This window comes from Sprattus sprattus (assembly GCF_963457725.1).
Source record: "Sprattus sprattus genome assembly, chromosome: 17".
Classification (NCBI taxonomy): Eukaryota; Metazoa; Chordata; class Actinopteri; order Clupeiformes; family Clupeidae; genus Sprattus; species Sprattus sprattus.
In genome coordinates this window covers 9,531,154-9,547,383 of record NC_137915.1, presented here as the reverse complement: position 1 = coordinate 9,547,383, position 16,230 = coordinate 9,531,154, and the positions used below count along the sequence as shown (strand labels likewise).

General features: G+C 45.6%; 1 protein-coding gene across 1 annotated transcript in view; it reads left to right on the top strand.

Moving 5' to 3' along the window:
• The window catches only part of plppr5b (phospholipid phosphatase related 5b), a gene marked incomplete at both ends in the record, with an annotated part of 57,133 nt that overhangs the window by 14,949 nt on the left and 25,954 nt on the right, over positions 1 to 16,230 (top strand). Inside the window, 2 exons of the mRNA XM_080854842.1 lie at positions 965 to 1,153; positions 14,052 to 14,184. Coding sequence (XP_080710968.1) covers positions 965 to 1,153; positions 14,052 to 14,184 — 322 coding nt within the window. The remainder of the gene's footprint in view (positions 1 to 964; positions 1,154 to 14,051; positions 14,185 to 16,230) is intronic.

Genomic DNA, 16,230 nt, shown 5'->3' with positions numbered 1-16,230 from the left:
ATACATGTATGATGTATACATTTCATTTTTTTTTAAACAACTAGACATCGGAATGACGTAATCACTTCCGGTTTCTGTGCCTCACCTGCTGCGAACCTCACCGCACGTCACTGTCTTTCACTTGCCATGCGCCCTAAACAAGCATGGGCAAAGCGCTCAGCAGCCCATCTGCCAAAGTTCCATGCAGATACATACATGTGACATCATCATGTAAAGTCTTTGGGAAAGTACATTCCGTATTTTTTAAATACACACACACACACACACACACACAAACAACAGTGTTTATCCCCAGGATACCAAACAAACAGATGTTTATTTAACACTATACGCCTATTACATAACCATTTTATATGGCCAATTAAATACATGTATCAGAAATACTGGACGAATGCCCATAGCCTATTGAATCTGTTGAGATTAAATCGTTTATTTGATCATATGTTCAGTTTGCGTCTTCTTTTGTAGTGTCATTTATTATGAACGACAGTTCTACTTGGATATTCAAAAGAGTGCTTGGGGTAACTTAGGTTGGCGGCTGACTGGAGAAAACTCAGTGATTACTCTGACAAGTTGCTCAGTCGTTCGGTTCGTGCAGTCCACAGACGCACGAAACCGGGCGCCGTGTCATGGCTCATCATTCGCTGCTACGGGCGAATAGCGGCCCCACGTCTCGTATACGCAGACCCACGCGAGTGCCGCGCCCCCTCCTTTTAGCTCTTCCCTCTCCACTCTGCTCATCCTAGTAGGAGCGGCTGAGCCGAGTGCCATGCAACTGAGCGCATTCCACCTTTCGATGCTTTCCAACGAGCATTAAATGCAGTCGAAACGAGATGGGGGGTTTTCTGACCAGGATGAGTTAGGACGAAGAGGGGGGATGCGGAACGCTGTTTTTTTTTTCCTTGTAAAAGTGGATTGTTAAATGTTCTTTCCCCAATATTTGACGACCATGCTTTATTTTCAGCTGGTGATTATGGCGGGGACAGTCATGCTGGCATATTACTTCGAGTACACCGACACGTTCAACGTGCACGTCCAAGGATTTTTCTGCTATGACAGTGCCTACACGAAGCCTTACCTCGGACCCGAGGAGTCGAGCGCTATTCCACCGGTCCTCCTCTACGCGGTGGTGGCAGGTGTCCCGACTCTTGTGGTGAGTTGCCGGTTTTTGTGAGAGAGTATACGTATGTATGTGTGTGCGACTGTGCGTGACGGGATATGACTTGAGTTGGACATAAGGGTATGTCAGTATAATCAGTGCATATGAAATAAAGCTCTGTGTGGTTAGAACAGATGACCAGGTACCGGTTCGGATGCAATAGAGCAAGGAATTCATCAGGTAGCTTGGTGACATGTGGTCTTAACTCGCGTCTTACACGTTTCCGTAAATTTACGCGGTGACTTCGCACTTCGCCCGGATGAATGAACGTGTGTGGAGATGAATGGACCTCGTGTCACAAGTCAATACCCCAAATTCTGTTTAGCGCTGATTAGAAACGCGTGCAGGGCGCAATCGATGAGAGAGAAGAATCTGTGCAGAATGCCATAAATTAACAGCCTTCATTCTCCCCTATTAGCAGTGGTAGTCGCAGTGTCTTTTCCACATCATGGCGTTAGTGGATGTTACCGTGAACTCGATTCATTACCCCCAATCTATTTGTCAGACTGTTTTTCAGATAATGTGTATGCTTGAGACAAATTGGTTAATGTTGGTGTTGTGTGCAGGTGGTATTTTCATTACACTATTGATTGTCATTGTGTGTTGCAGTGATTGCATCTTGCATTGATGCTTATGATAGAAAACTCCCAAGCAGCCGTGGCAATGTGTCATGGGCACCACTTTTTGTGATAACACATCTAAGCTTCTACATGTTTTTATTAGTGATGCCTCCATTGAAAATGACAAAATCCTTCTGAAATCTGAGCATTTCCAGTTTGTGCTGCATAGATGGCTGTAGGAAGAATACTTTAGTCTAAAGCTTCATTTCATTCAGCAGTACCTGCAATAGATAAGAGCAAACACAGAATCTCTCTCTCTGTCTGTCTCTGTCTCTCTCCAACACACACAAACCCACCCACTCACACACACACACACACGCCTTCTCACCTGTGACTCAGTATCTTGAGGGATGCGGTGTGAATGTCCGATGTCACCAACATCGTTTCGTTAGATTCACCCAGCAGGGTATGTGATGACTCTTCTAATGAACACCAATGATTATACCCATTTGGCGTCTGTAGTGGCCAGGGTATTTGTTGTGATTCAAACACTAGCCTCGAACAGTTTTTCAGGAAAGCTGAAAGAACATGCTATTTTTGGCAGCAATTGTATTGTTTTTTTTTCCAGCTACCTCACTTTGAGGTCAAGGGTGCCTGAGGTTCTGGCAGATGGTGAGTGCAGAGTTGCCCATTCCAGTGGATTACCTCCTACACTCAGAGATACCCTATAGGTAGAACTGGGTTCTACTCAGGACTAACACTGACATGACGTCTCATCAGATTTGCAACATTTGTTTAACAGTTTCAGTTATTTCAGAATGTGTTTGCATTAATGAGGTGTGCCTGTCTTCAACGTTTTGTGATGTTTATAGTAAAGCAAGCAAGTTGGTCATTGTTATTTCAATGCTATGAGAAGTTTATATACAGGTACAATGTTCAGGCAGTTGGGACTTCAGCAGAATTGCCCGAGCTGTGGTTTAAAAAAGAAAACCTTGATTGGTAGTGACATTTCAGTAAACTTTGTGAAAGTCACATTCAGAAAATAGATGTCTTGGTTATTCTAGCCTTAGGTCGTTGGAATATATATAGTTTATCCAGCTTTTAGGGTCATCGGAACGGTCAGCCACTAGAAGAATGTTCATCTGACTTCATTTTAGGAGTAACAACCAGCACAGCGCATTTTCCAATAAAAATATCTCTTGCTCCCTGAAATAGTCCCGGAGAGATGGATGATAACATTACAGAATGTGTGTGTGCGGGCACACCGAGACACACACATGCACACACACGCACGCACGCACACACCCTAACATACACACAGCATCAGAATGACCCTCAATAAAAACAGGTGTCACCAGAGAAGACGTGGGTCAATCTAAAATAAATCTGCTGCTCGGCGATTTCCCCCCCCCCCCCCCCCCCGGCTGCTTTGGAGGGCTGTAAAGGCATTGTTCTGATTTGTAGTCAGGTCTGTGTGGCTGACTGATACAGGCTCCCCATAAAAGGACAGGCAGGGGATGATAAAGCCGCAAACATTTGGAGTGGCGCGCTCAAGTTAGGTATACACTGCTGCCCTGACTGATAGGGCCAGTTTCGCCCATTATGGACGTGGCCACATCGGCGTGCCTGCCAAAATAAACTTCAGCAAACACAAATCTAAGCTTTGCCAAAGAAGAAGTTTCAGAATGGATGTCCCATCTGTCTTCCTCTGTGCACAATTATACAGTCCACTGACCGCAACACTTGCATACACAGAAACGCGAGCGAGGCACTCTGCGAAATTATGATGTGGTTTTGTATATGTGCCAGTCAGCTGTGGCCATTACAGCCCGTGATGATTATGCTCGTTTTGTGGTTAGAGTGCGTTTTAAACTCGCGGTTAGATGAGCAACGTCTGATAAATATTATGTGCAGAAGCTGTCAGACTGGAAGTGACTGGATGATTTAAAAGCAGTTCATAATTTCACTTCAAGCAAGTTTAAGAATGTGTTCTATGTGTATTCATGAAGGTTGATGGCATAAATCCTTCATAATTGTAGATGCACTATAAGGTTGATTTTGCACATAAGAACATAATAAGAGTACTGTATATGTGTTTACAGTACAATGTAAAATAATGCATGGTAAAGCCGTTTTTACTTCCTCATAACTGGTGTCATTTATGATGTTATGAATTGGTTGGACAGTTATAATGGATTAAATGATAAATAATGGCTTCTTAATTTGTTGTAAACACATATTAACACACTCCGAATGCAATATAGGTGCCTTCATTAACTGAAGTGTTCTCCAGTTCACATTCGGTAACCAGAATGACTGTGGACATAAACACTATGTTTCAACCTCTTCTGTGCCTTTTCTATGTCTCACTTTTGATCTTAGTTAGCCTCTGATGCTTTCTCTACTTGCTCTGTATCTCCCTTTTTCTTCTCCTTCTTTCTATCTCGATCATCACAAAGATACAGACATACACACACGGACACACAGACACACACACACACACACACACACACACACACAAGCACACACACACACACACACACACACACACACACACACTCACAGACACACACACACTCACAGACACAGACACAGACACAGACACAGACACAGACACAGACACAGACACAGACACAGACACAGACACAGACACAGACACACACACCGAAACACACCGACACACACACACCGCAAACACACACATACACACACACACACACACAAACACACACACACACACACACACACACACACACACACACACACACACACATGTACACCCCTTTAACTCCAAACACTTGAGCAGGTGTGATTGACTGTGTGGTGCCCTAGACACTAATGGCTTCAGTACCAATATAAACACTGACTGTAACTCTCTGGAGCCAATGGGACAGCATTGATCGCATACCCTTAATCACCACTGTCCATATTGACAGGCCGAGTCTTAGTGTGAAAAAAAAATCCAATCTTGTTACAGGAACGCTCCATTTCGCACCAGACATATTGGCTCAATGTCACTGAATTTTATGACAGTGCTGAAGTTAAGTCTCTGTAATGAGTTTCTGTCTCCTTATATATTTTTTTTTACTTTTACATTTTTGGAAAATGTGTCGTGCATGCTTGATAATAATTATGATAAAATGTACTCCACCATTTTTTGACAGGGTGTAAGGGTGACATCCTAGTTTTTGTTTTTCATTCCCTACCTATGTACCGTTGTTACCCCGTTTGACCAACATATTCGAGACTGACTGGAAAACGTAAGGAGAACTCTTGTACCTTTTCTTGTATTTTGGTGCCACTTAGATCCATGAATGTGCTATGAGAACCAGCTCTTGGTGCACAAGTGGACAACCACACAGTGGTCCATGAAGAACGATTTCATTTCAGAAGGACCACAAAAACAAGCTGGAAACATTTTAGTCTCGTCTCTCAAGAGGCACACTTATGAATGTAATGTAATCAGGCTTACTTCTTAAAATAAGAGCCAGGCTTCATTATTTAGGACAATTAAAATGATTGGGTTTCACTGAGAAACCTGGAGCCTGCTAACTTTTGTCTGATATTTTGCTTATCCTTTGACTGAGAGGCACTCATCAGTGCCTTCTTTTGAACACCAGCACTGATCTGTCACAGTCTGCTTTTAATTCCATTCACTACAAAAACCTTCATACTTTTCATGCACTTCTAACCCCCTAAGGCCAAGGCCTTGTTTGAACATTTCCTCAAATCAATTATGTGCTGGGAAAACATTTTATCTTTATAACTGGTTCTTCAATTATATGTCTGACTCATGGTGCCATCTTTGTGAAAGACTCTTTACCTTCTGCTATGGCCAAACGTGGCATGCAAAGCATATACAGTATTATTATTATTACCATAATTAAGCCGGTATTGTAAGACCTTTTAAAATACCTTGTCATACATGTTGGTAACGGCTCAGACCTCCTAATCGGTGGGTGGGGGTGGTGCGGGTGAAAGATGTAGGAGCTACGTGGGTTCACGAGAAGCCATGGCCACCATTAAAGGAGATCATCACTATCTGTGGAGGCAACAAACTGGAAGAGATTCCGTTGGAAGCCACTGCAGGGGCTCGCCATGAATGTTGCATGCCTCTCGCCTCTTGCATCGCACACACAGTCTTGCAATCACAGGCACTGTTTATTACCCAACTTTGCCTGGACTTCGCGTGAAAGGCAGCGCTTGCTTAATTGGCTGTTTCGAGCATTCTGGCACCAGCGATGTGAGTGGATCATTTAAAGCCTACTGCTGTTTTTTGGGGGGTGGGGGGGGGGGGTGTCTCGTCACTTTGAAAAGGTGGTGTGAATTATGGATGTGTGAGGAGCACGGAATGCAGCGGTGTGATTGCTCAGTCTGAATACATTATGAGATCTTAAAAACGTACAAGCTGGAGACTGGAGGTAAAACTGTGGAAATGATGTGGAACTTTGAAAATGGCTTAACCTTGGGATTTGAGCAGGGTCCCGATGTGTTGGGATTCAAACCTTTTTTTCCCCCCCGTTCTTCCGTGGCATGGAGCGGCCTTCTTCCCTTCGCCCCTTCGCCCCTTCCTCTAAGATGAATTGAGGCGGAGTTTTGCAGAATGGGGCTGCCAAGTTGGAGAAGAAATACTTAATTAAATTGTACTTTTAAATACCCTGAGCATTAGTCATTCTCTAAGAAACTAACCTAACCCTGAGGTGAGTGTGGGGAATCCTTGACTGCCTGAATTTCTCAAGTCCTAATTTATTTATGACCTTATGCTAATCCTCTTTATTAAATTTATTATTTTATGTTTTTATAAGAAGAGGAAATGGCAGCTCACACAACGCTTCAAGGGTTAAGGGACCATTCCTGGTCTTCACTCTGAAAAAGTAATGAGTGCAGATGAGGAGACATCGCCTAAAGCAGAGAAAATTATAGCAGTCCAAGTGAGGGGATATCATTTCCAAAGGATTACAGAGTTTTTTTCTCATATATTTCCAACCTAAAAAGGCTTTAATAACACTTTTATTAAATAGTTAAATGCGTTGTTAATATAACCCGTGAAAAATGATGGTTGTTTCTTCTGCCTGGCTAGGTGAACGATGGTGAAAGGTATGAGGACCTTTGTGGCTTTCAAGGCGAGGGAGTCATTGAGTGTTTAGGCCTCCTGGGTCTTTGGGAGTTGGCTAAATGGTGACATACGGTGGATCCAGTGTTCCCCTTGGTTGCGTGTACCTCCGGAGCCTACACAAATATTCCTTGGTTTTGACCCTGAGTTGGACGGCCGGCCCATGTTTGGCAAATGCTGATGGATGGGCGATGTCCATCTGGGGCTATGGAGATGCAGTGGGAACCAAGCCTGTGGTGGATCTGACCCTCTCTCTGTTTCTATCGTTCTGTGTTTTTTATTTCTCCCTCAAAATATCCTCTCACTCACTCTCTCTCTCTCTGGCATTAGTGTTATGAGCTACACTTTATAGTGTGAAGTGAGGTCAGGATTAGGTCAGGATACACAGGCTTTATTTCTGAATATTTCTCTTCTCCTTCCCTCCCTCCCTCCCTCCCCCCTCTCTCTCCATCCATCCATCCATCTATTTATTTATCTATCAATCTATCTATCTATCTATCTATCTATCTATCTATCTATCTATATCTATCTATCTATCTATCTATCTATCTATCTATCTATCTATCTATCTATCTATCTATCTATCTATCTATCTATCTATCTATCTATCTATCTATCTATCTATCTATCTATCTATCTATCTATCTATCTATCTATCTATCTATCTATCTATCTATCTATCTATCTATCTATCTATCTATCTATCTATCTATCTATCTATCTATCTATCTATCTATCTATATCTATCTGTCACATTTTCCCTCTTTCCCTCTATCTCTAACTGTCCTTAGTGTCGCTCTCATCAAATGAACGATATGTGACGTTAGTAGGGCAGGGCGTGAGGGCAGGGTGGGTGTCCGTGGCTTTGGTTGGCAGTGGCTTGTGAGTAATGCTCTCTCCTGTTCCGTGGCCTAATTGGCAGCGGGACGTTAATAAGTGGTTGTGTGTGTGTGTGTGTGTGTGTGTGTGTGTTTGCACTAGGGCTGTGTGATTAATCAAACTGTATTCTCGATTACGATTTTGGCTTCCAACAATTATGAGAATGACGTTATTGAGACAAAACGATGATTGTGTCGGGTTTTCGTTTCGCAATGATGCTCTCATTTTGTCTCAACCAGACTCTCTCTCAGTCAGGCTGAGGCATGTTTAGATCCTGAAGTAATTCTTTAGTGCGTATGACTGTCATTCTAATCCTCTGTTACTAGGTCTATGTAAAGCACACACCATATTCCTTCCCTACAACATGAGAATATACTAGGCTACATATTATCAATTGTAAGCAGATGTGTAGCATCACACATTATTGTGTGCAGAAGTTTAAATTCACCTTGTATGCTCCTTTCTGCAAATGGGCCTGTTAATCATTTATTTCTTGCTTTAGGCAATTATAAGTAGGGTTGTATGGTGGTTCAAGTCAAAAATCAACCAGAAATGGGAACACATTAATAATGATTCATTTGGACACCAAAAACTGACATCAGTAATGAAGAAATTATGTATCTGGAGCTAAACTTCTAACTACAAATTGAGAGCTGAAGTTCGAACTACACAACTTAATAACAGTGTTTGTGAATGTTCGATTGAACTATTGTTTTGGAAAGCACCTGTGTTGCTTAATGATGGTTATTGTAAAAGTAAAAAATTATATATTGTAAAAAAAAATATATATATTCTAAATGAAAGCACTGAGGGTCCAGCATCGTGGGCTCATGTATGTGTGCACGAGCGCGGCTGAAAAGAATCCTGGGGTAAACAATGAATGAGTAATCATGTAATAATTGGATGTTATACACAATTGTATGTTATAATTGTGATCTCAAGATTGACCAAATTAATTGTGATTGTGATCTCTGCCATAATCGGGCACCCCTACTGTGTGCATCTGTGTGTGCAATATGCAGACTTTCCCCCTCTCTTTTCCCTCTCTCCCCCACTCTCTCTCTCTCTTTTGTCTCTCTCCTACTCTCTCTCTCACTTTTCCCTCTCTCCCCCACTCTCTCTCTCTCTTTTCCCTCTCTCCCCCACTCTCTCTCTCTCTTTTCCCTCTCTCCCCCACTCTCTCTCTCTTTTATTCTCTCTCCCCCACTCTCTCTCTCTCTTTTCCCTCTCTCCCCCACTCTCTCTCTCTCTTTTCCCTCTCTCCCCTACTCTCTCTCTCTCTTTTCCCTCTCTCCCCTACTCTTTCTCTCTCTTTTCCCTCTCTCCCCCACTCTCTCTCTCTCTTTTCCCTCTCTCCCCCACTCTCTCTCTCTCTTTTCCCTCTCTCCCCCACTCTCTCTCTCTCTTTTCCCTCTCTCCCCCACTCTCTCTCTCTCTTTTCCCTCTCTCTCCCACTCTTTCTCTCTCTCTTTTCCCTCTCTCCCCCACTCTCTCTCTCTCTTTTCCCTCTCTCCCCCACTCTCTCTCTCTTTTCCCTCTCTCCCCCACTCTCTCTCTCTCTTTTCCCTCTCTCCCCCACTCTCTCTCTCTCTTTTCCCTCTCTCCCCTACTCTCTCTCTCTCTTTTCCCTCTCTCCCCCACTCTCTCTCTCTCTTTTCCCTCTCTCTCCTACTCTCTCTCTCTCTTTTCCCTGTCTCCCCCACTCTCTCTCTCTCTTTTCCCTCTCTCCCCCACTCTCTCTCTCTCTTTTCCCTCTCTCCCCCACTCTCTCTCTCTCTTTTCCCTCTCTCTCCTACTCTCTCTCTCTCTTTTCCCTCTCTCCCCCACTCTTTCTCTCTCTTTTCCCTCTCTCCTCTACTCTCTCTCTCTCTTTTCCCTCTCTCCCCCACTCTCTCTCTCTCTTTTCCCTCTCTCCCCCACTCTCTCTCTCTCTTTTCCCTCTCTCCCCCACTCTCTCTCTCTCTTTTCCCTCTCTCCCCCACTCTTTCTCTCTCTTTTCCCTCTCTCCCCCACTCTCTCTCTCTCTCTCTTTTTCCTCTCTCCCCCACTCCTCTCTCCTTTCCCTCTCTCCCCCACTCTCTCTCTTTCTCTCATTTCCCTCCTTTCCCCACTCTATCTCTTTCTTTCTTTTTCCTCTCTCCCCCACTCTCTCTCTCTCCCTCTCGTTCTCTTTCTATCTGGGCTTCTCCATCTCTTTCCTTTCTCCTTTCTTCTCGGCCCCCTCTGTGTCTCTGGGTTTTGTGTGTTCACTATGGGGCTCTCCATTAGCTATTCCTGTGTCTTTCTTCCACGTCCCCCTTCACCCACGGGGGCTCAGCTGAGGCTTCTGTGCCTAGTAATCCTAATGGAAAGATAAAATGCTCATGGAGAGGGAAGGAAAGAGAGAGAGAGAGGGGAGGAGGGCAGGCAGGCTGCCTTCTTCTGCTGTGCATCATTGTGTTGAATATATTAGCACAGTTCAGAACTCACATACACATCTCTTTTTCTTATACACACACACACACACAAGCATACACATGCGTACACACACACACACACACACACACACACACACACGACTTGTTTGCAGACTGTATGATCCAACAGAGACCACATATGAAGCAACATCTAGGTGCCATGTGTTTATAGGTCAAGGCCAATGACTCTTCCTTCAGTCAAACATGAAAGACTCATTTGAAGTAATTTCACTCATTGCAATTTCCGGCCTCTTAGGTTTGCTTCAAATAAGCTATTCACACAGCTTTCTTAATGTGCTAAAGGACACCTGTTTTTCAGTACCCCTCTGTATGGTATTGCAGAATTCTTGTTAATCCAACCCTCTAAATTCACTCGCAACCAGTCATGAATGGGGAAATAATAGTCTATTTTGTGGGGTTGGAATATGCTGTTTTCAGTGGTTGTTTTGTCTGAGCCTCCTTTCCACAAAGCATTTAGAAGAATATGCTCCTGAAATGAGCAAATGTTTGTGTTCCCCGTCCGCTAAACCGTCAGATCCACAATGGCGCGGTAAATAGGACAACTGTAGACAATGGGATAAGAGGATCTCTCTTCCTGTCTCTTTCCCATCACTTTCCCTTTCAATACCACCTCTCTCTCTCCATCTCTCTCTCTCTCCATCTCTCTCTCTCTCTCCATCTCTCTCTCTCTCCTCTCCTAATGAACTCTCAGACTTGGGTGAACTCTAGCTCTTAAGTGCGCTGATTTGTGTAGCCACTGTGGTCCCTCTGCTTAGCCACTCTGCCTTCCTTCGGGATCTCCACAGTGGTGGATGCCTAAAGCTAACCCCCCCCCCCCCCCCCCCGATCATCGGAGCCTCTCTTCTACTTCTGTGCCGGGGGAGCATGGAAGTAGCAGCGCGCCCTAATCCCAGCCGTAACCTCTGACATCAGACAGGGTAATGAAGAGGCTTTTTTGCTTTAAATCAGCTTATAGCTTCATCCTGTGTTTATATGATGGACAGTGTGTGTGTACATACACATCAGCTGGAGTCTGTGCGGGAGCAAGGGTGGGGGGCTGTGTGTGTGTGCACAGTGTGCAAACAAACACACATCATAGGCTTAGGCAGTCGTATGTTAACACACACACACACACACACACACATGCACAAGGTCATTTGAGGATTGCCTGAGGGGCCAAGCTCGCAAATGGGATTGTCATGCGTGAACTTGTGGGAGTTTCGGCTGAGGTTGAAGTGGGGGGGGGGGGGTTGTTTATTCATGACAATGATGATGCGACAGGATTGGTTGTGATGCGTTAAAGGACGGGGCAGACGGGCTATTGCGGAGATGACAGAGGAGGGGCTGACTCTCGCTCCTGCTCCTGGGTCCATTTCAGATTTAGTGGTTGGGGGGGGCTGGGTTGGGGGGGTGGGGGGTGATAAGTCAGCCCGCATTCCTCTTCCACCTTCATGATCTCCCTTCTCAGCTCTTGATGGGGATGGCTGAATGGTCGAGATTGCAATTGCAGTCAGTCAGTCATCCAGTCCGTCTCATGGTTGGTGTGATAACGTGCTCGTCTCCAATCCAATTATAAAGTGAAGCGAGGCCTCAGTAGGCTGTGTGAGCGCTATACTGTGCAAGGCCTCCTCTCTGGTGCTTTCCAAGGCATTATGCAGTGCAACTGGAGCTGGAGCTGGAGATGAGCGGGAAGGTTAGAGCGTCGTGCTCCATCTTTGTTTTCATGGGCTGTGGGAACCAGCACCCCTCCTCCTCTAGAAGCACGTAACCCAGTTTTGTGAATTTTTTTTCTCCCTTTTTAAAATTCTTTCTCTTTCTCCTCTGTGGTGTGCGAGAGCAAGGCCTTGGGCTGTTTTCCGTGTTGTTTGGAGGACTGCGAGGTGGGGGATGATGGTGGTGGTTTTCGTGTTTGGGTCTGTGTGTGTGTGTGTGTGTGTGTATGAGTGTGTGCCATGAGGAGATGAACTCACATGCTCAACATCACGTGTGTATGTGGGTTTGTGTCAGAGAGTGAGTGGTTGTGCTTCCTCTTGCGCGTGTAATCATGTGTGTGTGTTTTTGTGAGTTTTTCTGTGCAAGTTTGTGTGTGTGTGTGTGTGTGTGTGTGTATGTGTGTATGTGTGTGTGTGGTGTAGTGTGCATTTGTCATAGCTTTTTTCTCTGTCCCATAGCAGCCTTAGCTGCACTTGTAATACTGTGTAACTCAGCTTGAGATGGTCGTGTGTAGTGCAGTACATTTTTTTACCCTCCTTCCCCTCTCCCTCCCGTCCTTCCCCCCCCCCCCCTCCCTCCCTCACTCTCTCTCTCACTGTGCACTGGTTGGCTGCCGTGCTAAATAAATCACTCGAGCAGCGCTAACCAAAGGGCTCCCTTGGTGCAGAAGCCAAGCCTGGCCTGTTAGCTTGGATGTGGGATCAGGAGCCAGGGAACCAGGGGCCTGTTTGCTTTGAGCGGCCCAAGCCAGGGAGAGTCAAAAATGGGGCACGCAGGAGGCCAAGGGGGTCAGTCTGGAAGGGTCTCAGGTGTGAGTCTCCGACAGAAGGCTTTCACAGGTCTGCAAACACAACGGGTGGATACCCATCTGTCTGGCAGATACAGCTCATCCAGTGGTGCTGAGGAGAGAGTGGAGTGGAGGTGAAGCATCTGGTAGAAGACATGACAGTTTGTTACAGGCTCATTCATAGGGTTGTAAATCTGAGGTGTGCTTCTCAGAGAAAGACTGACAGCTATGGTGTATGTGTGTGTGTTTAAAAAGGTCTGGTGAGGGTCAAGGGTGATGATGTTTACTGCAGTGAGGTCTTGGAATGGGAAAGTCTTTGACCTCTTTTGCGAGCGGACAAAAAAAAAAAGTTTTTTGCATTCAGAAACTCATCTGTCAGCTGAAGTGATGAACGGCGCCTGTTTCACGGATTTCTTCCTGTCGCCTCCCTGAACTGTGAATGCCTTTTCTAATTAAAGCTCTTCACACCCTGATTGCAGCCGTACGTAGAGTGTGACGTGTCATCTGAGGTGCTGTAATGAGCATATGACATCTTGACATGACTTTGTGTGTGTGTGTGTGTGTGTGTGTGTGTGTGGTGAGTGAAAGTGTCTGTGTTTATGTATATGCAAGTCCACACAAGTATTTGGAAATTGTATACATTTGTTTTGGGTGTGTGTGTGTGTGTGTGTGTGTGTGAGTGTGTGTGTGTGTGGTTCGGCGCTAGGTGCATCAGCCCTACCTGTGTGAGCTCTCGGGACACCTGTGTGTAAGTCTCGCGTCATTGCCTCAGTAATATGAATCGACTGTGTAAGCCAAGCTAATCTCCCACCAATATGTTTTGCTCCCCTCAGAAGGCGCCTTACAGATGGCGTCTGTTGAGACGGCTGCGTAGCGCTGTCTGGCGACTCACGCCTGGCTTACGTAAGAGCATATCAACCCCTGGCTTCGCCGCCCTTGAGTCTGTTTGACAGTCTTTTCCAAAAAAAAGGAAGAGGTGTCAGTCGCAGTCGTTATCTAGAAGCACATTTATAGTGCAGAACACAAATAGATGGTGCGATGAGGAACGACACACATGGCCAAGTCATTTATATCTTTGTCAGACACATCTTTATCGTCACCCTAGATTGTGCTTTTTTAAGAATGTATCCATATGTCACTTTGTTTTTTTCCCCGAATATCCTCAGATATTACTATGGAAACAGTGGCACCATTTTAGTCTTTCAGCAGTGAGAACTGATACGTGGTATATCTACTCAGAATCCCCGGATGTTGAAGCCATGACCTCGGTGTGAAGTGCTGTCACCCCTCCAGTGTAATAGAAAGGGATTTGTGTCTCACTCCTTCTTTTTTGGTCATTCAATGTGATTTTTTTCTGATGTTTTTTACTTCTCCTCTTGTGCAGATAACGGTCACAGAGACAGTGATGTTCCTGGTGCAGTACACGTCGAAAGAGCTGGACAGCCGGGAGAAGAACATTGTGACGGGAGACTGCTGTTACCTCAACCCTCTGGTCCGCAGGACTTTCCGCTTTTTGGGTAAGTGCTGTCTTTTTAAAGAGTTGAATGATCTTGGGCCACCTTGAACCTACGGTGTCTGGTTTATTACACAGGAAGTGGCAGCAGTTTTTCAGTGAGCTCTTCTTCTGACACCATAATAATCTGTCACTGGAATAATAGGCAAATAGGTCAGTGGCATTATTGGCAGAATTTCAGCGTTTGACCTACGACCTTTCGATCTCCAGACTCTCTGAAGTGCAGGATTCAGTTCAGCCTTTATATAGAAACAGAACACCTGATTCTGCTTCTCAGCGCCTCCACTGAGCTTTGAGACAATGCAGTGTATTTCTGAAAGGCTACCGCTAAATCCCCTACATGGTTGGCCCCGCTGTAGACAGTGATACATAGGCCCCCTCAGTCACCCCCACCCCCAGTGCTCAGCTCCTGCTGAAGCACACAGTTCAGAGTCCCATGTCTCTGGCCAAAGGCACAATGGCGGTAAATGTGCTGTATATAGTGTTCTCCGCTGTCTTGGTGTCTTCAGGAGATAAGGCTAACAGCAGTGAAGAGTCTTGATCCCGTAAGGGGGGAATCCACTTTCCCATCTCCAGATGGTGGCAAGAGGGAAGTTTGTTTGTATGTCTGCCCCGGTCTCTCTCTATCTCTCTCTCTCTCTCTCTCTCTCTCTCTCTCTCTCTCTCTCTCTCAGCATCTCTCTCTCTCTCAGCTTCTCTTCTTCACTCTGCCACGCACTTCTGGTTCTTTTTTATATTTCCACCATGTTGGTTTGCATGCAGGGCTGTGGGTTTGAAGACCTGCGGTGGGTTTGAAAGGCTTTCCTGACTTGAGTTTTCTGACACTGAAATGGGATCAACCTGGCAGGATGTGTGTCAGCGCTGCTGGACAGCCAACCTGTGGCAGCATCTGAAGAGCCTCCATCTGTCAGAGCTAGCGGTGCTACTTCAGCCCTCTGTCCTCCATGTTTCATAGGGAGCCGCTAAGATTGGCATTGGTCAGGTAGGGGGATCTAAAGGCATTAGCCAGGTGTCGAGGAGCGCTATACAGATCAGATGAGCTCTATAACCACTCTCTCTCTCTCTCTCTCTCTCTCTCTCTCTCTCTCTCTTCTGTCAACCTCTCTCTCTTTTCTCTGCCTACCTCTCTCTCTCTCTCTCTCTCTCTCTCTTTCTCTCTCTCAATTCAATTCAATTTTCAACCTCGTAGTATCCTCCAGGCAGGGAGGAAGAAGTCAGCCTTAACCCTACATAAAGAGCGCAAGAATGGCAGAGCGGGATGAGCTCACTTACAGCTTTCCTCTCCGCTGTTCTTCTTTGTCTTCTTTTAATCCTGCCTCAGCTTAACAGGTGAATGGCTGTCCTGCACAGCAGGGCGCAGGTGATGTGGAGGTAACATGGAGATGTGACGCCCAGGCTATTATCCAGGTGGTGAACCCCAGCCTGTGCTCTGGGCTCTCTGTTCTCTCCGGCCCGATGCTGAGGGCTGTAATTCTGCTCATCTGCTGGCCGTCACCCTGGGCTTCCGATTCCCCCTGGCATATTTCCCAGATCTCTCTCTCTCGCTCTCTCTCTCTCTCTCAGCACATCTGTTTTTCTCAAATTTTCTTGACATCCGAGACTCCTTACTTTCCATCTCTTGCTTATCCTCTCTTCATTCATCTCCCTGTATTATACCGCACCTTTATTTCTCTCTTTCTTTCTTTCTCTCTCCCTCCCACCCCCTCTTTCCCTTTGTACTTGTTCCGTGAAGGTATGCGTGCGCAATCATGCTTTCCCATCCAGCCCTGCGTGTCACCACTCTCTCCCCCTAAAGGGCACGATAACGGGAACTTACCCAGTGACACCCACTCACCTTCTTTGTTAGAATTCTCCTAAGCTTTTGTGAGATCATTTGCATAATAGTTTACGGAAGGGGGGTGAGGGTGGGGGGTGAGGCGTGGGAGTGCATTTTTTGGGAAAAAAAATATCACCTTTTTAGAAAATGGCTGACTGTTGTGTGACAAGCTCGCTCTTCAAATCATCTGCAGTCCTCCAGCGTCTGGTTGTTTATCTCTCCCATCCCTCTCTC